General features: G+C 36.7%; 2 protein-coding genes across 2 annotated transcripts in view; one reads left to right on the forward strand and one right to left on the reverse strand.

The window, feature by feature from the left end:
• Window positions 1–2,366, forward strand: part of REEP5 (receptor accessory protein 5) — a 34,167-nt gene extending 31,801 nt beyond the window's left edge. Inside the window, exon 5 of the mRNA XM_016147213.2 lies at window positions 31–2,366. Within this exon, the coding sequence (XP_016002699.1) occupies window positions 31–80 (50 nt within the window). The 3' untranslated portion in view covers window positions 81–2,366. The remainder of the gene's footprint in view (window positions 1–30) is intronic.
• Window positions 2,367–7,374: 5,008 nt separating this feature from the next.
• SRP19 (signal recognition particle 19) lies at window positions 7,375–14,300 on the reverse strand. Its single transcript, XM_016147227.2, has 5 exons — window positions 14,164–14,300; window positions 13,710–13,785; window positions 11,238–11,309; window positions 11,005–11,116; window positions 7,375–9,482 (listed from the first exon to the last, which is right to left on the reverse strand). Exons 1-5 carry the CDS (start codon window positions 14,202–14,204, stop codon window positions 9,349–9,351), a joined length of 435 nt encoding a protein of 144 aa, XP_016002713.1. The 5' UTR covers window positions 14,205–14,300; the 3' UTR covers window positions 7,375–9,348.
• Window positions 14,301–23,947: the final 9,647 nt, after the last annotated feature.

A 23,947-nucleotide genomic window follows, 5' to 3' on the forward strand; every position in this document is an offset into this window, starting at 1 on the left:
GCTTTGATAAATTTCCTTTCTTCTCCACAGCCAAGAAAGCTGCCGTGAATTTACTGGGTGAAGAAAAGAAGAGCACCTAAACCACCGACTGGAGGAAACTTTCCCGCCCTCTCTGTACCTTCCTATTAGAGCTCGATGTTGGATTAGGGACTGTGGTATAATCATTTTAACATAATGTTGCCTTGGAAACGTTTTTGATATATTAAAAAAAGGAATGTGTTATAAGTTTGTTTTGCTTACTTTTACTGTCTATATACATAGGGAGCATTTTAATTTAAATTAAATGCAATGGGCAGTGTCCAAATTTTTTGGAAAATATATTTTGCCTCTGGGTACAAAAAGACATATGTTACCATCCTGCAGGAAATATTAAAGTAAAATTAGATATCCCACAGGCTTTGTACTTTAATGGGCCCTCTCTGCATGCATTTTCTCTGTACTTATATTTCAGGATACTCTTTAAGGTTCTACATTCATGTAATGTACAATTTTGTATTAAATGTTTTTAATGTATTTGTGCATACATATAGGTAGGGAAATGTTACTGACTATATAGCATGCATAGTGCTCATGGAGAGCACCTGCCAAACACTGAACGTTCCATTGTGCTGGTGTGATTTGCTGAACAGTACTTCAGAAAATTAATACGAACGAGTAGTATTTTAAATGAATAGTTAAGTGATAAGTGAGCTTGAATGGAAGTTGGCCTGGTTGTTTTCCTAACATCGTAGCAGCTGACTACTAGAACAGCTATGTAAAGCAGTCACTTTGGTGATAAATGGGGAAATGTACACACGTGTCAGTAATCTACAGCTCCCAGTTCCCTGTAGAACTAGTGATACCATCTTGTGGCCTTTTAAAAATCTGCTTATAAGCTTTAGATTTATCTGTTTTTTAGATGCTAAAATGGAAACCACCCCTGGTGTCACCTTCAGTGCTAACATGTATTTAGTCTTCTTTCCCAGTCATTCTTTAAACCAGTTTAAGGAACCTCTAGAGACTTGCCCACCTCTGAGTATATGTATGTTGTCATTTATATCATTAGCTAGCAACTACATGCTAATGATGACACCAGGCTCTAAGAGCAGTTCTGGGAGAGTGAAAGGAAGTATGCTATAACCTGTAATTTAGTTGGCAGCGGTTAAGTCAAAACTGCCTTCACTTTCTTTCTCTAGCCTTTAAGGTCAAACACAAGAGGACTCCCTAGTTTGCAAGTCAATCATTTGTAATCCATTTAAATGCCTTCATCTTTATGCTTTGTTTTGATAAACTGCATACAACTACATAGTTTAAGTATGGAGAAAAAGTTAAAAATCAGTGTCTCCAGCTTGATCAGCCAAGTAGCTTATAGTGACCTTGACAATTTGTCTGGACTAGAAAAACTGAGCTAGGATCCTTCTGAATTAGACAAAACTGACTAAAGAGCATAACAAAACTATCAAGATTAAATATCCAGTCTGTAAAATATTTTTAAGGCAAATAAAGCTGATTAGTTCTCCTTTTGAATGATGGAAAAATATATATAAAGATATCAAAAATAAGAGACAGTAATATGGAGCAGGGCATTTTTTTTCCCCTGGGTAAAACAGTGGCGATCATAAGGAGTCTTAGTAAACAAAGAAAAAAAAAATGTTAGAAAGCAAATAATTGAGAGAAAAGCCTTGGATTTAAAAAAGAAAGAAAGAAAGAAAGAAAAGGTGCTTCTAGGAATATTTAAATTACTTTCCCTATAAAGAAGTATGTTTTTATTGGAGGCAAAAAAAAAAAAAAAAGAAAAAATTAGCCAACTTCTAGCATACAGAACATATAATCAGATTGTCAGTATACAGAATATATTATCAGGTAAAATGGAAGGCATAAAAGTTACTAATGCTCATAACTACTTACAGGTTAATATCAGTTTAAAAACAACTATAGCAAGAAAACATTCTGAATGCAAACTTGTCCTGATAGCTTTCTCCTAACAATGCATTCTGGAGGAAATGTGTTACTGTTTTTGGCAGTCAAAGTGTACATATTAAAGACAAGAAATTATGCGTTTTAACAATTCTGCTTCAGTTTAGATTTCCCAAGTAAATGTATTGCCGTGGTTAGAGTATTTGAAAAGCTAACTGAGCTTGTTTCTAGCTAGAAGACAAGCATTTATTTGTACATGAATGGTATTTTAGGGGAAAGTAAAGTTACAGAATCTCTACAGCAATTCTTTCTCTACTTGAAAGGTTTCTGATCAATAATTACTGCTATTTGGGAGAGTCTTCTGTCCACTGCCTGAGGAAAACAAGCATGGCCTTTAATTAAATTACCACCTATCCTGAAGATGTGATATATTAAACGGAAATGGATGTAAATAAAATTCCATTATCTCATTGAAGTGTTATATTTTATTTTATTTGGTGGGGCTTTTAAAGCGAATCTAGAAAAATTTATGTAAAATCTGATAACAGATAAATGAACCTCAAACACTGCTGTTTATTAATCCCATTCCTCACTGGCCAGTAGTTTTCCCCTGGTGAATACTACCTGTCAGAGGAAGGACTTTCCCTAGAGAAGATATATCAACCGAAAAAAGTTTCAATCAATAATTAGCACTAGAGTTAAAAGAAATCTAAACCACTGCTTTCTATCCCTGCATTGCATTAGATACAAGTCTCATGACAAATGGGGTGTATTGAATATATTATGATATAGTAAACACTTCTTTTATGTGCCTCCAAATTATTCTGTTTTGAGAACAAAAATTTAAGAATTTTACTAAAACCATTCATTGCTAGAGGATGTGCGTTAGCTCTCTCCTACATCTGCCTTTACATGTCTACAATCTCTGTTTTTAGAATAATATATATGATTCAGATCTTTAGCCACCAAATATTACAGTTCTGTATAGTATAGCAGGAAAGTAAATATATTTGAGAATGACCTTAATAAAGCTTTTCTGGTTACTTACTATATTAACTTATAACATCTCTTTATAACACACCTTGTAAAAATTATAAACAGTAAGGAGTTTCTTTGGTTAGATAGTGATTCTTAAACATCAGTGTGCAACAGAATTTCTTTGGGGAGGGGCAGGTTGTTAAAACATGATTGCTGGCCCTACCCACTACTAAATTGCTGATTTAGTAGTTCTGGGATAGGGCTGAAAACTTTGATTTCCAACAAGGTCCCGGGTGACGCTGATGGTCCAAGAACCACTGCATTAGGTAAATGCTATCTTTACACTTAAAATACAGAGATTTCCAGACCTGACTGCACGTTACGATCACTTGAGTAGCTTTCCAAAAATACTGGTATCTGACTCCACGACCAGAAATTCTGAATCTATTGTGGTATCCAGGTGCTAGTATGCAGTTAAAAACTCCAGGTGATTCTAATATGTAGCTATGTAGCCAGGGTTACAAACCACTAAGTAGAGACTACTAATGAGGCCAAGAATCCTAAGGTCTGGAGAGTGTCTTAACTATATAGTTCACTTGATGTATTAATTTCCTATTATTACTGTAACATACTACCACAAATATATTGGCTTAAAATCACACAAATTCACTAGCTTACAGTTCTGGAGGTCAGACATCCAAAATTGGTTGGCAGCGCTGCATTCCGCCTGTCGTTTAGGAGAATGCACTTCCTTGCTTTCAGCTTCAAGATTCTGCCGGATTCCTCGGCTCCTGGCGCTCTAGTACGCCCTCTACTTCTTCGCTTTTATGAGGAACCTTGTAATTACATTGGGCACACCTGGATATTCTGGCTGTAGGCATACCTCATTTTATTGTGCTTCACAGGTGTTGTATTTTTCACAAACGGAAGGTAAGATCCTCCACCAGCAAAACTATTACAACTCATTTTATGGTGATGCTTTAGGTTGGTGGTCTAGAACCAAACCCACGTTATCTCCAAGATAAGCCTGTACTCACTTTATTACGGTAGTCTGGAACCAAACCCACAATCTCTGAAGTACACCTGTACTCTCTTTAGCTCAAGATCCTTAAATCTACAAAGCCTTTTTTTTTTTTGGTCATGTAAAGTAACATTCACAGGTTTGGGAGGGGCGTTATTTTACCTAACCCATCTAGTCTCTTTTTGGATATAGAAATTTCATTATAAAGTCACATCCAATATCAAAATAACTGTAACGAGCAATCTTAATATTGGGAGGGAACTAAAATAAGGAGGGTTAAAAAAAAAAAACTACCTTATCCCTATTCAAGTAAGACTAGAGATTTATCTTCTGAAAATATTAAGAGGATCTTTGGAGAAGGGGACACAGGCAGAGTTGACGGATGGAACTTGTATTAAAACAGGAATGAGTGACTAAATGCAGAGATGCATTTCCCCACCCTACCTTCTCCCATTAGTCTCTCAGGCACTTATCATCCTGAGAGCTTTATCATTCTCTCTGAGAAAACAGATCAGTTTAAGAGTAAACACCTCTGATCTTGGAAATTTCCCAAAAAACATCTCAGACAGCTATCTTGCTAGTGAAACTCAGTCTGCAGGCCCATATGTTCTCAGAACTTCAAATCAGCTTTTTGATCTTTCACTCTTAAAGAAATCATCAATCTAAGGAAAACCACTTAACATGACAGGGATCAAAATAAAAATGGAAGGACAAAGAGAAACTTAGAAAAGAATATAAATCATACCCTCTGAGAAACAAGAAATTACACCCATGAAATAATAGAATGCTTGAAAAGGGAAATATTCAGATGACAAGAGATTAGAGAACTTGAAAATAAAAGAAAAATGAAAAATTCAATAGAAGAGTCAGAAGATAAAGCTGAAGGATTCTAGGAAGGAGAATATAAAGGCAAAGGGATGGAAATAAGAAGAGATAAAATTTGAAGACTAGTCCAGTAGGTCCAATATTTAAATCAAGAGTCCAAGAAAGACCTGAAAGAGGAGAAAAATCATTAAAATTTTTTTCAAGAACGTTTCCTAGAACTTAAGAACACATTTCCAGATTGAAATGGCTCATTAAGTACTCAGCATAGGAAAAAATAAAGACCCAAAGCACATTAGTGTGATATTTCTGAATACTAATATGGTTGTGAGTTTCAAAAAGAAACACATGTGGGTCACAAAAGATCATGAACTAGAATGGCTTGGACTTCCCTTCAGCTATAACAGAAGTCGGAAGACCATGAAGCAATTCCCTTGAACTTCTGAAATAAAATGATTTCCAATTCTATATACAGCCAAACAGTGTGAGGGTAGACTGATGTGACACTTTCAGATATGCAAGGTCTAAAACATTTACCTCCCTTGCATTTTTCCCAGGATGATCCTGAAGTTTGGTTAGACAAAACAAGTAACCGAAAAAAGGGAATACACAGGATACACTGATACAGGATATCTAAAACAGCAAAAACGGTGAAGCCACACTCCAGGTGACGGCGAAGAGAACCCAGAATGCACCTGTGAGCTAGGCCTAAAGGGTGACCAGTAAAGATTAGAGCCAGGTAAAAGGCTCCAGAAATTTCTCTACAAAGATGAAATTAAGAGATGCGGGGGGCGCCCCAGAGCATCCCAGTGCATCTGCACCTTCCTCACAGAGAGCAGGGAGCTCGTGAGGCCCGCACCACAGCCCCAAGGTTTCTTGGTGGGGATTAGGCTGATCCCAAGGGGATTCGCGGGCAGCTTGCAGACTGTGCAGCTAGAAAGGACACCTTCCCCAGGGCGCACGCAGGGGTTGGCGACTCTCCACTGGATTGCGTCCTAGGAGTCTGGTTGACCAAGGCTTGGGTGGAGGGGTGGGGCCTGGGAGGAGGTTCAGAGTGTCAAAACTTGACAGAGACCTTAACCAAGACAGAAATGGGGAGCACGTGTGGAGCTCTCAAACCTATGTCATCGGGAGAGCCCTACAGGAAAGTAGTTAGGATAGAGCTCAAAATGGACAACAGATAATTTATAGTTTAGTGATATTCAGAAAACTAAGCAAATAAAAGAAAAAATAAAAGCTCCAAGGAAAACATGTCCAGAAAATGAAAATATCCATAGCATACTTCAGAGTTTCTTAAAGTTTAACGTGCATTAAGAATCACCTGGGGTTCTTGTTAAATGCATCTGAAATCTGGGCTGGGGCTAGGGAGTCTGCATTTTTCACAAGCTCCCAGGGGAGGCCAGTACTGCTGGACTCCTGAGCACATTGTTGAGTAACAAAGATGCTAGCAACATGTATCAGCTACAAATGGAATATATAGTAATAATGCAAATTCTGAATAGTGATTAAATTATGAAATATATTGGGAACTGGTAGGAGAGAAGACAAGAAGCAGGCATGCATGTGGTAGGGGTAAAGAAAACTAAATCCTACTCTTCTAAGATGGAAGTTAATGCCTAAAATTGAAACTATTAATACCAGCTGTTTCTTTAAATTATGTGTAATATTGATAACAAATAAGTCCTTAAGAAGTGTGCAAAGGATCTGAACATAATTCACTGAAGTAAATACAAATGGTATCTCAACACATAAATGCTCAATCTTGCTCATTATAAGATTCCATTTTTCACTTGATTGGCAAAGAAGAAAAGTTCAATTATTCAGATTGCAACAATACAAAGAAACAGCAATAGTGTTCCAGCAAAAGTTCTGAAACATTTTCTGACAACTCTTATTGCCCCAGAACTAAAACCATTTTAGATTTCAATCATCATTCTGTGACAAATCTTTTAAGAATGGATACTGGCTGCTCCAATATCCACTCTCAACTACTTTCTACTTGGCTGCCTCTATTGTCAGGCCTGAAAAAGCTATATATTCACTTTTTCAGTCTCCCCTGCAGCTGAAGATGGACATGTGCCACAGTTCTTGACAGTGAGACTTAAGTGAAAGTTGGCTGTGGAGGGATTCTGAGAAATCTTTAGCTTTCCTTTTAAGGGAAGGGTACGGATATGGCTGGCACAGCTATTTTTTCTTTCTGCCTTGAATTGTGATGTACTGTCTGGTGCTGTACGTATCAGCCTTTTCACAAGCTTGAAACAACAATCGTATGGATTTCAGAAACATGTCATGGATAGTATGAAGATCCTGAGGGCATCACTGAACAACTGAAGCAAGGCCTATAACATTTGGATTTAATGTTTGAAAAAATTCAATGCCTGTTTTAAGTCCCTCAATGTCTTCTGTTACCTAGCCAAACACGTTCTTAATACTTTCCTAAAGAGGCCTGCTCTGAATGTTTTGGACATATTGTCCCACTATTTATAAGTTAAATATGTAAGCTGTTATATGTTATTACATTTTATATTACACATAAAACACACTAACAACAGATACTGTTAAAGAGAAAAAAAAGTTAGTAGAAATTCTAATACTTCTTCCTATGCACCAATGGATCATCTTCATACAGCCTGGGTATAAAATCCCATTTAAAGCTCTGAAACTATGGGTTCATTTATTTAACTAATCAATTGGAATCATTTGATCTCGAGCAATAAAAACATAATTAGGGTTTACTGGAAGGATATTTAATAGAATTCACAGAATTCCAGGCCTCAGGAAGAACAGACATCAGGAATACCTCAAATTTATAGACCTTTTAGCTCCCATCACCATCTGTACCCGTGTTTCTACTCGATTTAAATTCCTGAGAAATAATTCACTGGCCTGGCTTGGGTCATATCCTGCAGTCAGGATGCAGTCCTGTAATTACAGCCATGTGGTGCTTAACAACGGGATGTGTTCTGAGAAATTCACTGTTAGGCAATTTCAGCATTGTGCAAACATCAGTGTGCACGTACACAAACATATATGGTTCAGCCTACTACCTACCTAGGCTACAAGCCTGTATGGCATGTTACTGTACTGAATACTGTAGGCAATTTTTAATACAATGGTTTAGTATTTGTGTATTTAAATATACTTAACATAGAAAAGGCACAGTAAAAATGCAGTATAAGATGTTTAAAAACGGTACACCTGTACGGGGCACTTATCATGAATGGAGCTTCCGGGACTGGATATTGCTCTGGGTGAGTCAGTGAGGGAGTGGCGAGTGAATGTGAAGGCCTAGGGCATTACTGAACACTACTGTAGACTTCAGAAAACACTGTACACTTAGGTACACTAAACTTATAAAACAACATGAGATCAAATCAAATGCAAGAATAAATGATGTAATCAAGAAACGCAGTAAGTACAAGATATATGAGGGTGCTGCTGCTATATAATGCAGCATTTCACAGCAAACTTATGTGTAGAAAAAGTATATTCTAAAATGACAAAAAAGCATAGTAAATATATAGTATACACATAGTTGTTTATTATCAAGTATTATGTACTGAACATAATTATATTTGCTATACTTTTATATGACTGGCAGCACAGGTTTGTTTACACCAGCATCACCACAAACATGAATTAAGTGCTCTGAATTTACAACGGCTAAGACGTCACAGGGCAATAGGAATTTCTCAGCTCCATTATAATATTATGGGATCACCGTCTAAACAATATGTACTGCATGACCGTAACAGCCCTTCCAGGAGCACACATGGTTAGGCAAGAAAGCTCCCCAAGAGATACTCAGTAGACAAAAACATGGCTAGATAGAAATTCTCTTAAATTTTACAAAAATATCACCACTTTCAGAAATAATGTTTTGGAACAGTCAGAATCACCAATCCAATTTAGGTTCTTGAAAAAAAGTGTAACTCAAGGCATTAACGCACAGGAAATTTTACAATTGCGATTAAAATAATGTTCTTAAGTCTACAAAATAAGCAAATCTAAAGCTTAAACTCCAAAACTTTCCATATGTCAAAACTGGTAACTGAAGAATTCAATTACAGCAATTGATTAAAAGAATATGATCTATAGTCTTGCTGTTCGCAGACCTCCAAAAATATTTAACCATTTTCTTCTAGTTTTAAGTTCACACTAAACTTCCATTACTCATATTATTAATTATTTCCTCTACTGGCATTGATTAGTTCATAAGCAAAAGCTACAAGTCAGTTTCAAATTTTATTTCATTAACTTAAAAGATGAACAAAATATGTTTCAAATCTTTAAATTCCTTTATCTGAACATGTTTACAGAGGACAGATACAGGATTTCAAGTAATTTATGGTAAAGTCCACTGTCCATTTAAAAAAAAATGCCTTTCTTAAACAATAACTGCATTGAATGGCAAAAAAAAAAAATTATTTTATACTGCATAAATGCTAGATGCAAACTTCTGACGTAAATTTATTTCACTGCCAACTCGGATGCTGAAGCTGGGAGGCACAGATGCTCACAATTCAGTTTAATAATACAAACAAAAAGCTTCTGTTTCTCTCAGATACAAATTAGAAACCTCCATTCATGTCTCTTACAGTAGTATCACAAACTTGACTCCCATTACCAGGTCACTTCTTCTTCTTTCCTTTCCCTTTTTTACTTCCCTCTCCTTGCTGAAGGCTTTGGTCACCACCTCCTGTTTTTTGTGTCCTTGTTTTTAATTTAGGTATCATTTCCGCTGCATACAACATTACTGACTTACCTAGGAACAAGAAGTTACGCTTAGTGTATAATCTGAGAGATAAGACGTAAAAGGTCATTAACTTAAATACATAAAGTTCAAGAAATCATCACATCAAGAAAATGATAAAGATTTTAAAAGAAAAAAAATAAATGACTATGAAGACAATGACTTGTTCAAGTGGGGGGCCTTTGGTGGAGAAAGGTTCTGAGAACAACGCTGAAATATTTAAATGAACACAATCAAAATTTAAAACACTAAGTATGAAACAAAAATTTTGGTCTCTGTCCTAGTAGTTGACTTGAAGTTGAAAGGAGAATACTTCTAAATATAACAGGTTGGGAAAAAAATCATCCTGTCATCGTAACTTAAGCTAGGGAAACAAGGGCCTCTAACTCTTGTAACAAAAATCCAATGTCATTAAGTTACAAAAGATATTACTCAGATGACTTCTGAATACCCAGCCCCTGTTCTGTGCACCAACTACATCCTTCAGCTCCAATAGCTGCCTTCCTTACCCTAACATACAAGCCCCTGGCTTTCCTTTTTACTTTGTAACTATTTCCTTACTGGAAACAGGAAGCAACATCTTTTCAACTGCAATTTTTAAATAAAAAGTTTTTGGATTTTTTTTCTTTTTACTTTTGAAAGTAAAAGAGGAAAAAAGTCAAAGAGAAGGAAAAACACATTGGAATATACAAATCACTCCTCAGTCAGAAAATCTTACGTTTCCAGAAATAGCTACTGATCCTGACAAGTTTTAGTGTGTAACCAATCTATTTTGATTCAACTAAAAACAAGTTACAAGTCTTGACTTATTGTGTCAAAAAAACAAAACAAAAAAACTCCATTTAAAAATATTAAATATATTTTCTAAAAAAAAATACATTTTTATAAAATAAAAAATTCAGAAAAGAGTAACATGTAAATACTCATCTTTGTAATACCCAGAATTAACATTTGGGAATACTGATGTCCAGTTTTGTTTAGTTATTGTTTTTTTAAGAAATAAAACAATAGGGATAATGCTACAGTCTTCTCTGACCACAACCCTCCTGACCCCACTTCCTGCCTGCCATTAAGTTAACTACTATCTTAAGACTAGGTGTTTTCTTATTTTGTATTTATATTTACCCAAGTGGTACCACACTATGCATATCTTTTTTCACTAAATGTGGCTTTTTAGATTAATGGAAATTATAAGCAAACTTCAGGATCTCTTAAGATCTAAAATGGCAACATTTGACTATTTAATAATTTTATATTCTTTACCTGGGAACAATGATGGACTTCCAGAAGTATATAAAATGTTTACTAAATAATTTTTTTGGAGAAATCATTAGTAGGTTTTATCACATTCTCAAAGAGGTCCTTAACTTAAAGTTAGAACCACTGTTTACCTCTCCACCAGTGGTAGTCCTTTATCTAAAGTGATCTGTAGAACACAAATTAGGACTTGTACTGTTCAAAATATCAGAATCTTTTCTGCATGCAGAGGAATAACCTATCCCCAAACTTTACTTATTCACTGAAAAAAGCTTACGTGATGGGAACTGTACAAGACAGAGGCTGCCATCTTCCTGTTTGAGCTGGACCCGAACTCTGCCCTTGTACTGGACATCACGATTCCATTCTCTGGAGTACATTTTATTTTTCTAACATTAAATAAATAAATAAATAAATAAATAAATAAATAAATAAATACTGCGGGTTTTGTTTAAGAAAATTATTACATCAATGAGATGAGTATGGAAAACAGTGAAGAACACATCTTACCTCTAGAAATACGTTAAGTCCAACTGCTAAGCACACATCTTGAATTTCTATAGCCGTAGGATTTTCAACAGCCTGAACAGTTAAAAACAAAAGCACTAAACACCTTACGCAGCAATATTTATAAAAGCCAAGATATGGAAGAAACCTACGTGCCCATTAATAAACAACTGGATAAAGATGATGCGGCACATGTGGAATATTACTCAGCCATAAAAAAGGATGAAATCTTACCATTTGGGACAACGTGGACAGACCTAGAGGGTATTATGCTAAGTGAAATAAGTCAGACAGAGAAGCACAAATACCATGTGATTTTCCTTATGTGTGGAATCTATAGAACAAAATTAAAGAACAAACAAAACAGACTCAGAGAGATCAACTGATGGCTGCCAGATGGGAGAGGAGTTGAGAGGCTGAGTGAAAAAGGTGAAGGGATTAAAAAGTACAAATTGGTAGTTACAAAATAGTCACAGGGATGTAAAGTCAATAATGTAATAACTATGTATGGTGTCAGGTGGGTATAAGACCTATCGGAGGGATCACTTTGTAAATTATATAAATGTCTAACCACTATGCTGTACACCTGAAACTTATATAACACTGAATGTCAATTTTAATTGAAAAATTAAAAAAAACCAAAACACTAAACAGCTTAAAGTGGATACTGTAATATTGTTGTGTAAATCATTTCAAATACCATGATCAAAACACATACCAAACCCTAGGTTTCCTTTTCTACCAGGTACAGTTATTTCCATTGTAATAATAATAAAAAAAATTCCTAAAAGCACTGATTCATACTTGTATGTCCATCACCCTTCCAACAGAACCTAAACTTCACAAAGAAAAGGACTATTTTGTTCACCAGTATATTCCCCAGCACCTGGTATGACACTTAGAACATAGTAGGTGCCCAATGAATATTGGTTAAACAACTACTACAGATACAATCACTTTAGAAACTGTTTGGCAGTATCTGCTAAAGCTAAATACATACATTCATTATGGCCCTGCAAAAATTTGTTCACCAAAAGACAAACTCAGGAATGTTCACAGCAGCACTATATATAATAGCCCCAAACAAGAAACAATTTGATTATCCATCAACAGAAGGACAGACTGTGGAATAATCATACAATGCAATACTACAAAAAAGTGGTTTTCAGGAAAGAAATTCTGCACCTCAACCTATATTGGCAATGCTTGGAGACATTTTTGATTGTCACAAAAAGAGTGGTGTAGCATACAGGCATCTAATGGGTAGAGGCCAAGGAAGCTGTTAAACGACCCAAAATGCATGGGACAGTTTCACAACAAATAATCATCTGGCTCAAAATGTCATCTGCAGCTGTTGAAAAGACCTGCCACAGAGCAATGAGAATTAAATTTCACTCAAAAATGTGGATGAACCTCATAAGCTTGAAGTTTGGTGAAAAAAGACAGACACAAAGGTATGTAGTGTATAATATAATTTAAATGAAATTCAAAAACAAGCAAAAGTAATATATACAGTTGCAAGTCAGGATAGTAGTTATCCTTGTATGTGAGTATATGTGGTGAGGGCGATTACTGGGAAGGAACAAAAAGGAATCTTCCTGGGTGCCGGTAATGTTTTCTATTTTTAAATTAGGGTGCTGGTTACCCAGGTATACTCGCTTCGTGAGAATTAATCCAGACAGATACTTAAGATTTATGTGTTTCTGTATGTATGCTATACATCAATAAAGTTAAAAATAATTTAATCATTCTCCAAATTATGTCCAGGCTATTATAGTGGCTTGATGTCAGGCATCATTCTGAACTAGTGCTTTGGTATCTTCTCTTTTATTCTCAGGCAGCAAAACAGACTTTCCTTTACACATTTAAGCAGAAAAATGGGAGATATTAAATATCACAAAAATAATGAATTCATTGCTTCAGACAAAGTTGTGTTGTTAGATTACAAGATAAGTAATTCTTAATTTTGACATCAATTTTGAAAAAAAAAATAAAAAGCTGCTACAAAGGCCCTTCACTTGGCAGTAGGCACTTTCCTAACCCAAGTAACTTTTAAAGTAACTTTACCCATCTTGAAAAAGATCATTGACATAAAAATATAAAACTCGACACCTCTGAATTTTCTGCAAGTTTTCTTTAAAAACTGAACTACATTCTGGACATTCTATTGTACAATGACACAATTTTGGTTTCCTTAACTAAGGGGATGACTGTCATAACCTTAGTTTAAAGAAAAACACTGCAAACCTTACAACCCTCCCCTGCTTCTTTCGAACACAAGCTCATGAAGAACCACTTGAAAAATTCCTCCAACTATGAATTTTGTGCCTTTCTGGTTTTACCATTATTAAGGAAATTTTTGGCTTCTGTTCTCTTGAGTTCTCCCCGCCAAATGCAGTAAAGTAAAAGAAGCTTCTGTGACCCTAACAGTAAAGCCACTCCCAATCCCTCCAACCAAGGCGCCAACTTGCTTACCTTACTTATGGGGATTCTCCTGCCCTCTGCAATGGTCTTCTTGTTATTTAAATAAGCAGGATATATACAAATAAACCTGTCACAGAAAAACATAGCTGTTATCACTAGAGCAATTTCCAAAATTCCATTCATTCATTCATTACCACGACTTGCCGGTTCACCTATTACTGGCATACTTTTTTTTCCCTTTAAGTTGTCTCCTTTTTTACATAATATCATGTCCACGAGGCACCCAAAATCCTTTGTCTCACGCACAGATAAACACTGAGCTAAAGTCGGGATTTCAGTGACCCTGCGAAGAGCGTGGGCTGCTGGCCTTCCGGACAAGCGAACGCTCAAATAGGTGCAGAACCTGCGGCCGGGCGGAATTCACCGGCAAACCTTTCTCGAGGGTGGGGAAAGCGAAGCAACACCCGCGGACTCGCAGCAAGCCTCTTGCTTTCTCAGGACCTACCTGTCTTGGTCCGCCGGGGATCTCGCCGCGGCGCAAGCCATCTTCACCCGTTCCCCAGCAGCAGCAAGCTCGTACCTGGAAAGTAGAGAACCGGCAGGAACTGGGCTTTGAGGTTTCCCAGACCACCCTGTCTTCCGGCGGAAGTCCTGCCCACGCGTCTATGGCTTCTCAATGTCCGTTTGTTCCGGCACCTGTCACTCGACGCCAGGATCTTTAGTTTCTTACGTGTTATTCGGCATTCTTTTCTCGCGATAGGATCCACGAAAGTGTTTCATTCCTTCCTTTCTCTGTGTCACCCAAACGGGCCGTTTGGGGCGCATGCGCTATTGTTAAGCTAGGGTTAAATTATCTTGCTCTTTCACGTCCAGTTTCGCCTTGAATTTGGTGCTATATACTCTCACCGGCAGACGAGAGCATTCCGCCGCGGGCACTCTGTGTACTGCGGCAGTCTGTGTGGTTCTGAGCAGGTCGTTGAAGCAGGCAAAAAAATGCCCAGTAAGTTTTATCTTTATCCGCTCCTGGCCGCTGCAGCTGGCTTTTCACTTGGCTAAGTGGATTTTTATAGTGGTGGAACTAGCAAAATTACTGGCACTGTGTTTTAACGTTCCGTATAAATCTTAGAAGATTGACTGCATTTTTAAAATACGAAGATCATCTATACTAAAATTCACTATATTTTTGCAAAGTACTATTTCAGCTTTTCTGTTCTTCAACTAAATATACACCTTCATTCCAATTTAGTAGCTGTTGTTCATGCCACACCTACAAAGGTACTTTTCAAAAAATCGGGAAAGGTAAGATAGATATTCTCTTACAGGTAAAAGAAACACTAAAGAAACAAAAAATCCCCCCAAAAGCTTAGTCTCAGTGGGGTTATTTGCCCATTCACGCTAATGATGGCTGAACATAGATTTTCAGCTAGGCTGACTAGAATCCAGCTCCTGACTTTTATCCGTGCTCTCAATCCCCGCCTTCCAGTCCTCTTTGCAGTACCGGATTAATTCGATGCTGATAAGTCTTATTTCTTTCTAAAGTGTACGTGATTCCTGTTAAAAGAATGTCATGCAATGACCAAATCGAACAAAACATTTAGGGATGAAATGAACCAATCTTTAAAAGACATAGTTTACCTGCTCTTGGACTTTGCTTTTATACTAGTTGCATCTCGAAATTCGAATATTTCTTTTCAGAAAATTAACATTTCATATATGCTGTGGAAGAAGTGAGAAATGAACAAGGTAGTCCCAGGTTTAATACATGTAGTACCTACTTACCATGGAGTTGTTTTTTTTTTAAAGTAAAGTAAGTGGAGACAAAAAGATTCATTTAAAAATTGATTACATTTCCTGGTTCATACACACTAATGGAGTTAATGATGGAGCTAATATTTTTTTGAGTTCTATGCTAGATCTATAACTCCTATTTAACTCTACACTATTGTCGAAATAGTATAAAAGTACAAAGAAAAGGGGATGGGTAGAGACAGCAATGTTTGTACCACACTGATGATTAAAGAAACAGTAACAAATATGTTTTTAAATGCTTATACTTGTGGAAGTTAAAGCAAGTCCAATTAAAAGGAGGATGAAGTTGGACATGGAAAATTGTAGAGATGATGAAAGGGCTTCGAAGATGGATGGTACTTGTTTTCAAATCAAATTTTTATCAAACTCTCTTCCTTTTCCTTATGCCACTAAATTCAACCTATCGACCTTGTTTGAGGCTGTTTGGTAGGGGTGGGGTTCACAAATGTGGAAAGAAGATAGAGGTGGGCAAGAGAAATTTTCCTAAGCTAGTTGAGTAAGAATTCAAAGCAGGAGGAGGAAAGGAGTTAAAGAAGAGATGTAAATGTGTGTGTAGGTGGGAGTGGGCTGCTGGAGGTGTGAGTGAAGTGACCTTGAGCATTGACAGAAAAAGTGAGAAGAGGAAGAAAATGGTGGATTAGATAATATCTGTGCTACAGATCACTCATAGGTCTCCAATCCATCCAGTAAGAACATAGTGAGAAGCTACTATATAACAGATGCTCTCGAGAGGTGCTAGGAATACAGATATAATAAAATAACTCTTGCTCAAATTTCAAATAGTCTAAAGGATGAGACTGACATGCATACAGCTATATAGCAGGGCTATCCCAGCCTGGGCCTAAGTCGAATCCATCAGGGAATTCAGGCATGCCTGGATATATTTGGTTAACTAATGGAATAGTCTGTCCTATTTCACTTGTCCATTGCTGTGTAAAAAAGCATTCTAAAACTTAGTGCCTTAAAACAACAACAATCTTTTTTTTTGCTCGTGAAACTGCAGTTGGGGTAGGGCTCAACAGGGATAGCTTATCTATGTGGCATCTGCTGGAGCTAGATCATTCGAAATGATTTCTTCACTCACATGTCTCTTCCTCAGCTGGGATGGCTAGAACAGCTGAAGTCTAGCTGGGCACCTCCCTCTCCCTGTGGTGCAGCCTCTCCATATGGCTAGGTTGAACTTTGACAAAGGTCCTTTCCTTGACCAAACTTTAGACTGGCTCCTCTGAGTCCTCTTGTTGGCTTAGGCCTTAGCCTTGGCACCTGTTCCATCTTCAGCCTGCCTAGCCCAGTTGTAGCAAGAATCCTGCTAAGTTAAGCATATTGGGGTTCTCTGAAGATAGAACCAATAAGAAATGTAAGAGGAGTTTATTATTGGAATTGGCTCATGCCATTACGGGAGCTGAGATATGCCACAGTATGCTATCTGCAAGCTGGAGAACCAGGAAAGCAGTGGTATAATTCAGTCTGAGTTCAAAGGCCTAGGAACCACGGGAGCTGATGGTGTAACTCTCAGTCCAAGGCTTAAGGTGGATGTCTCAGACCAAGGAGAGAGACTCATCCTTCCTCTGCCCTTTTGTTCTATTTGGGCCCTCAGTGGGTTGGATGATGAGTGCCCACATTGGTGAGGGTAGATCTTCTTTACTCAGTCTCTACTGATTAACATGCAAATCTCTTTCAGAAACATCCTCATAGAAACAACCAGAAATAGTTTACCAGCTATCTGGTTTTCCTTAGCCCAGTCAAGTTGACACATAAAATTAACCGTCATAGTAAGCTTAGCAAGAGTCCCCCCAACTCCTGATATCTAATCACCCTCAAAATATGATCAAATTCCTCATTCCCCACCTCTGATATACAGATAGATGTTCCTTGACTTATAATGGGGTTACTTCCTGATAAACCCATCATAAGCTGAAAATATCATAAGTAAAAAATGCATTTAATACACCTAATCTACTGAACATCATAGCTTAGCCTAGCCTTAAATGCTCTCAGAACACTTACATTAGACTACAGTTGGGCAAAATTATCTAACAAAGTCTGTTTTATAGCAAGTTATCAAGTATCTGATGTGACTTATTATGTGTATTGCTTTTATATAATTATAAAGTCAAAAATCATTAAGTCAAACCATTGTAAATTTGGGACTGTCTGCATAAACCCTTGTTCTGCCTTCAGCAAGAATCCCGTTAGGTTAGTTTAGCAACCTAAACTTACCCTACCCTTTATTTCTCTTCTTAGTAATTTTCTATCTACTGATCTCTTTGCTCTGCTCTTTCTTTTTAAATCTCCACCCATCTTTGTTGCTTTCAGAGGTGAGCTGATCTCTCTCCCCTATTGCAATATCCCTATTAAATAAAGTCTTCTTTACTATTTTAATGAGTGTCAGAATAACTTTTTCTTTAACAGCTTCCTCACAGCATGGTAGTTTCAGGACTTCCTAACAGTGGTTTCAGAACTTCTTACATAATGGCCGGTGTCCTGCAGTCTGCACCGTGGAGGCTGCCAGGCCTTTTTAATGCCTGGTCTTGTCACTTCCTTCACATTCTTTTGGTCAAAGCAGTCGCAGGGGCAGCTCAGATTCAAAGGAGGGGTAATAAGACTCATATTGCAAAAAAGCATGTGGGATGGGAGATTGTGTACCTTCTTCAGAAATATGATCTACCATATTGTTGAAAGCCAATTTTTACAAACTTGAGAATTTACCCTAAAATAACTACTTGACCCAATAACAGAGTTTTCACTGTCAGGTAGAAAATTCAGAGAACAACCTGGTGTTTATGACTCAGATTTTTCTACATTCCATATACAGCCTCTGTTAAGAGTCACATCTCTATCTTGGGGCGGGAAGGTAAATAAGTAAAACTTGTTTTAATATGACTGCTTTATGAAAAATCGTTTAAGGCATTTGAACACGAGCAGTACTGCTTCGGCACATTTGTGGAAAACATTAACACCAAAGTGGCGGACAGACGTTCTCCTCACTTCTAGAGGACATAGTGCGACTTGTGGGCGTCAAGAACTGCAAGCACTGTCACCAACGAGATTTGGGCTGGTGTCTGACGGAGAGGGCCATTCTGGTAGACAGGTTGATCTGAACTTGGCATCCACTCCAAACCTTTTATATTATAGACTGATAAATAAGAGAAAGGAAGTGATAAAGGAGCAGCAATAACATGAGGACATTTACTGAGCTTCAGACTCAAGATTGAAAAGATTCAGTATTAAAAGACAGAATTGTGGAAAAGAGACACACAGCAGGACTCATGTTAGTAATTTTTTTTTTTTTTTATTTCAAGGATAGAAACAAAATCTTACGAACACTAAGGTAAGAAATAAAAGTTATCTAAAGAGGGGGAAAAAAAATCCAGACTGATATTTTAATTTCTTAGCCACAGTATACATTAGAGGAAAAAGAATTGAGGAAAAAGTTTTGAGGAAAAAGAATTGTGATCAACATTGTGATCCAAATTGTCCTTTGTGGGAGGGAAAAAGAAAACGATTTTATAGAAGGATTTAGAAAGTATATCCTTGACTAACCTTTTCCGGAAAAATAATATTCTGAGGATATATTCCATTCAAGCCAAATTATAATAACCTAAATAACTGAAAAAAATGAAAGGTGTGTAATATAGAGGAAACAGTGAACACTTAAATCTAATTTATGCTTAGATTTAAATAATTATTGATGTGATGGCAAAGCTAATTGCAATTAAGAAAAGATTCTGAAAATTAAAAACAAGTAAACGCAGTGATTTTGCAAAGGACTTGGGGTTCCAATGGAAACAATATGTGTCTCAGTTTCTAAAATTGTTTTTAGCCACTACATCACTAGGGTTTTCACTGGCCATGCTACCTGACATAGCACCACGACTTTTTGCCATTTTGTTGCCTCCTCATTTCTTTTGTCTTCCCCATCTGTGCTCCCCAGTCCCTCCCATTCCTGGAGTACCCCAATAATCCCAAATTCTTGCCTCTCTTAAGCCAACCTATGAAAGTTTCTCTAACCGTCCTTTCACCTAAACTCAAGACTTAGCTTTCCAGATCCCAAACCCATCAAGGTCTTCAGCTAAAGAAAAGGACCTCTGAGAATCATTCTTTAAGATCCACCCTTTTTAGAATAAAGAATAAGTTGTGGTTTTACATAACTTCTTTTGGTGTGTTTTTCTTAAATGAAAGAAATTTATTTTTCACAGTTCTGGAGGCAGGAATGTCCAACAACAGGGATCCAGCAAGGTACGTTTCATTCTGAAGCCCCTTTCTTTTGACTTCTGGGCAGCTGCTTTCTTGGTTTCTTGCTGTGACTTCTTTGTGTTTAAGTGAAAGAGAGAGAGAATGAGAGAGACAGAGACAGAGACAGAGAGAGACAGAGAAAGAGAGAGAAAGAGAGAGAGAGAGAGAGAGAGAGAGAGAGAGAGAGAGAGAGAGCGAGCGCGCGCGCGCGCAAGCACACTCTGATGTCTCTTCTTATAAGGACACTAATCCTATCAAATTAGACCCTCATTCTTATGCTCTCATTTTATCTTAATACTTCTTTAGAGGCCACATCTCCAGAAACAGCCACACCTGAGGTTAGCACTTTAGCATATGAATTTTGAGGGAACACAAGCATTCAGTCGTGTATATATTAAGTCAGACTAAGTCTCACTGGTTCCATGGTTTTAATTTTTGTATTTGTAATTTTTATGTATTTGATGCTGTATCATTTCACATTTTAAAGAAAGCATCATAAAACCGATGTTCACTTTTCATTGTTTGATGCCTTTTATTCAGAATTACACTTTGACCTAAGTTTTCCATCACTGCTTTCTTTGCATTTGCCTGTGCAAGTGTGGTTGTACTTTTATCCATCCTGGATCATTTTGAGTGTGTCTTTTGTTAATGTTGTATAGTTGGAAGACCTTTTTTACTTGACTCCAACTGAGAGTGTTTATTTTACTCTACACTTAATCTATTCATTATTTGGTAGTACTCTGTCATTTTATGCTTGTGTGGATAATTCTCCCTCTGCCATTTCTCCTGTCCTTTGAAATTTTAAGTTTCGCTAGTTGTTATATTTTTGGCAAATGATTTGGATGAAAAATTTTATTTAATTTTTAATATTGACATTACCACTAAATTAAAACATTTGTATTTTTCTAGGTTAAAAATAGCATTCTTGACATTGCCTACAAAAGATAAGAAATTTAACACACTTTTTACATCCTCCCTCCCTCCTATATACTATTTCCCAGTTTGGGTTGGAATAACCTGGAATTAAAGATTATTAAAATTAAGAATTTCATCGTTTCAATTTTGAGTTATTTGGATATTTACATTGCAATTCATTATCATATTAACCACAATTATTTACAGTTTATTCGTTTAAAAGTTTTATTGCTCAAATTGTTTCCTTAACACCTTTCCATTTAATTGCTTGGACGCTGGAATACTGGTGGAAATATGTCACGGTATCTGGTTGCCCAGTGCTTTTGAAATGCCTTTCACAGATATGGGGAATTCATGAATCCAGCACAGGCATGTGACATAGCCTCTGCCAATCATGTTTACCCAAGTAGCCACCCAAACTCCAGTGAGGAAGCAAGTGCCACATGTGATATTTTATGACCAGGATGTGTCAGAGGGCTCCAGTGTTTAGGGACAGAAACTGGGTCTTTACTGAAGCAGACGCATAGTATGGTTTGGGTTTTGTTCTACTGTCTAGTTTCCAAGACTGATTTTCTGGTCCTCATACAAATCCGGTGAGCTACTTAATATTCTTTAAAAGAATGAACATCTTGTCTTTAGAGAAGGTGTTGTTGGTAACAACCATAAGAATTCTTCATAAGTACTTACATAAATACTGGTTTGGCTGGTTTCAAAATTTCTAGGTAATATTTCCATTCCCTTCCAAATGCTGCATATATATATAGATGTTCAGTATTGCAAATAACTCTGATGTCAACCTAATTTTTTTTTTTTTGGCAGACAACCTATTCTTCTCCCTACAGAAGTTTTAAGAAAATTTTCTCTACCTTTCAAAAAAAAAAACCTCACTAAGATTTATCTAAATATGGTTTTCTGTTAGTTCAGTTACTTCAGAAACAAAGTAGGTTGAAAAATTCACAAATGCCCTAAACACAAGGAAAAGAACTAGGTCTTAGAAATCACAGGGACTGAGGTAACACCAGGAACTAGTGACTCTTTGTCTTTCACTTGCTCTCCATGTCCCCCACCCAAATCTGTTCCCTTCTCTCGCTCTACTGGTTGACTTTCTTAGTTTTAGCTTTATGAGGCCAGTCATAATCCTTGCCTTAACTCTAGATCTTTCAGTTCCAGCCCTCAACTGCCAACCATACATTTATTTCATGACTCTTACTTCAAATTGATTGGCCTAGTCTTTTTTCCTTTCTTTTTTTAAAACCAGGTCATACAAGTCTTTGGTCACTGGTCAGTTGATTAGTCTCCCCTAAGTCAGGGAGAAAGACAGGGTATGTGGTTCAGTGACCAATTAGTGAGGCTAAATGTTTGGTTTCCAAAATGTGGTGTAGGCAGGGCAGGTAATGTTTGACATTGTTCTTAGTAACTATTTTTCATTAATGTTGCTTTATATTCAATGGTCACCTTCATTAGTATACAGGATGAGTATTTTTAATTTAAAAATAGTAACAATCACATAACTTCAAGAAAATGAGTGAAAAGCCACAAATATAGAGAAAGAATTATCCTTAATGTCAGAAGAAAGTATATTTAGCACCAAGAACAATATTATACATATAGAGCATACAGGTTGAAAGAAGTATCAATGTCCTAACAAAAACCAGAATATAGTTATAGACAGATCACAGAACAGAGTGAGGGGAATGGCAAGAAAATGACCCAGTGTTTACAGGAGTCAAAGTCCATAGATTTCAACATTACAAAGCAGTATTTTAAAGTCAGCATAAAATGAAGGAAATACGCTGATTAGAAATTAAAAAATAATTTGTATACTCTATTTCAGCCATCATAACTTGAAAAATTATTTTTGTTTGGTAAATTTTAATGATTTGACTACTCAAATCTTCTGCTCTTGGCAATTTATTTTGCATTTCTGGCACTATTTTCTTTGCCTATCTTAGATACAAATAAACCTAGTGAAAACATAAGTTCTGATATAGTGCAACTGGCTCCTATTCTCAGCAACAGACTCATTCCTTAACCTTGTGGTACCCATCTGTATTTTACATTGTCAATTTTTTTTTTTGTCTGTACTTATGGTGCTATTTGATTGTTATGGGTTTATCTTTTATTTCTTATTTCTCTCTCATTAACTTTCCTTTTAGTGCCCAGGTAACTTGTAGTTTATTTTCAAATACTGGTATGATTTGTCATAGTTGATGTTAATCGCTCCCGCTGTTTATTAACAAATTGGGCACATTTTCCTTTGAAATCAATCTTCCCTCATTTCAAAGTTCCTTTTCATGGTTTCTTATTGCAAATCCAAATTAGACATTTGCTGAAATTATTGCCTATACAATAAGTGTTTTGAAGGAAACGTTAGTTGATCCTTTAGATACGGTCAGTCTTTAGAATTACTTGTTCATTCATTTCTTGTAAATTTGTCCACTATTGGAATTTGAGATGGACTATAGAGCTCAATATACAAATATTTCATGCCTAAAGAAGAGGGAAGTTTATTTGTTGGTATACAGTGTCAGATTAAAGGTCCAGTTGTTGAGAGGAAGAGGAATAGCTAGAACTGAAGGCAATCACTCAAGGAGCTTCCTTATTAGAGTAGTAGTTCTCAAAGTGTGGTTCCAGACCAGCATCACCAGAATTGCAACTTCTTGGGCCTCACTCAGAATCAGAAACTATGAGGAGTGTGGCCGAGCTATGTCTTAATAAGCACAGCTAGTAGTTCTAATGTACTTGTTTAAAAACCACTGCCTTAAGTTTGCTGCACTCTAAAGCTGGATAAAGCACTGACTCCTACTTTTCTTAATAGTCATAACTCTTAACTAATCCCCAACACCGAGCTCAGTATGTCACTTATAAGTAATAAGCATAAACTGGGACCATCTGGCCTGCTGTTATGGGAGCACCCTGTGAACTTCTAAAAGTAGAACTGAGATTTGCCTCTTTACTAATTCTCTAGAGAGTCTCATAGAGCAACTTTTCCCTCAATGGACAATATAAAGGGGTTGGCCCTTCTCCCAGTAGGTGCTGCCTACAGGAATTCCTGAGTTTTCTAGCATGTGGAAGGCACCTTTTTTCTTTTTTCATTTCCATCGACAATATTTTCCCTTATTTGAAAAAGACATTTTTTTCCTTCTCTTGAAAAGGGCAATTTTATCAATCAGTTTACATCCCATTTCTTTCCATAAAAGAATTAGACGTGGTTTATAAAAAACTGGCATGCAATAATTCAGAAAAAATAGAAAATCAGGACTCAGCGGAAAGAAATACGACCTATATGTGTGTATCCATTGGATAAAACAGACTGAGAAAAACATAAA

This window comes from Rousettus aegyptiacus, unplaced genomic scaffold (genome assembly GCF_014176215.1).
Source record: "Rousettus aegyptiacus isolate mRouAeg1 unplaced genomic scaffold, mRouAeg1.p scaffold_m13_p_8, whole genome shotgun sequence".
NCBI classification, from domain to species: Eukaryota; Metazoa; Chordata; class Mammalia; order Chiroptera; family Pteropodidae; genus Rousettus; species Rousettus aegyptiacus.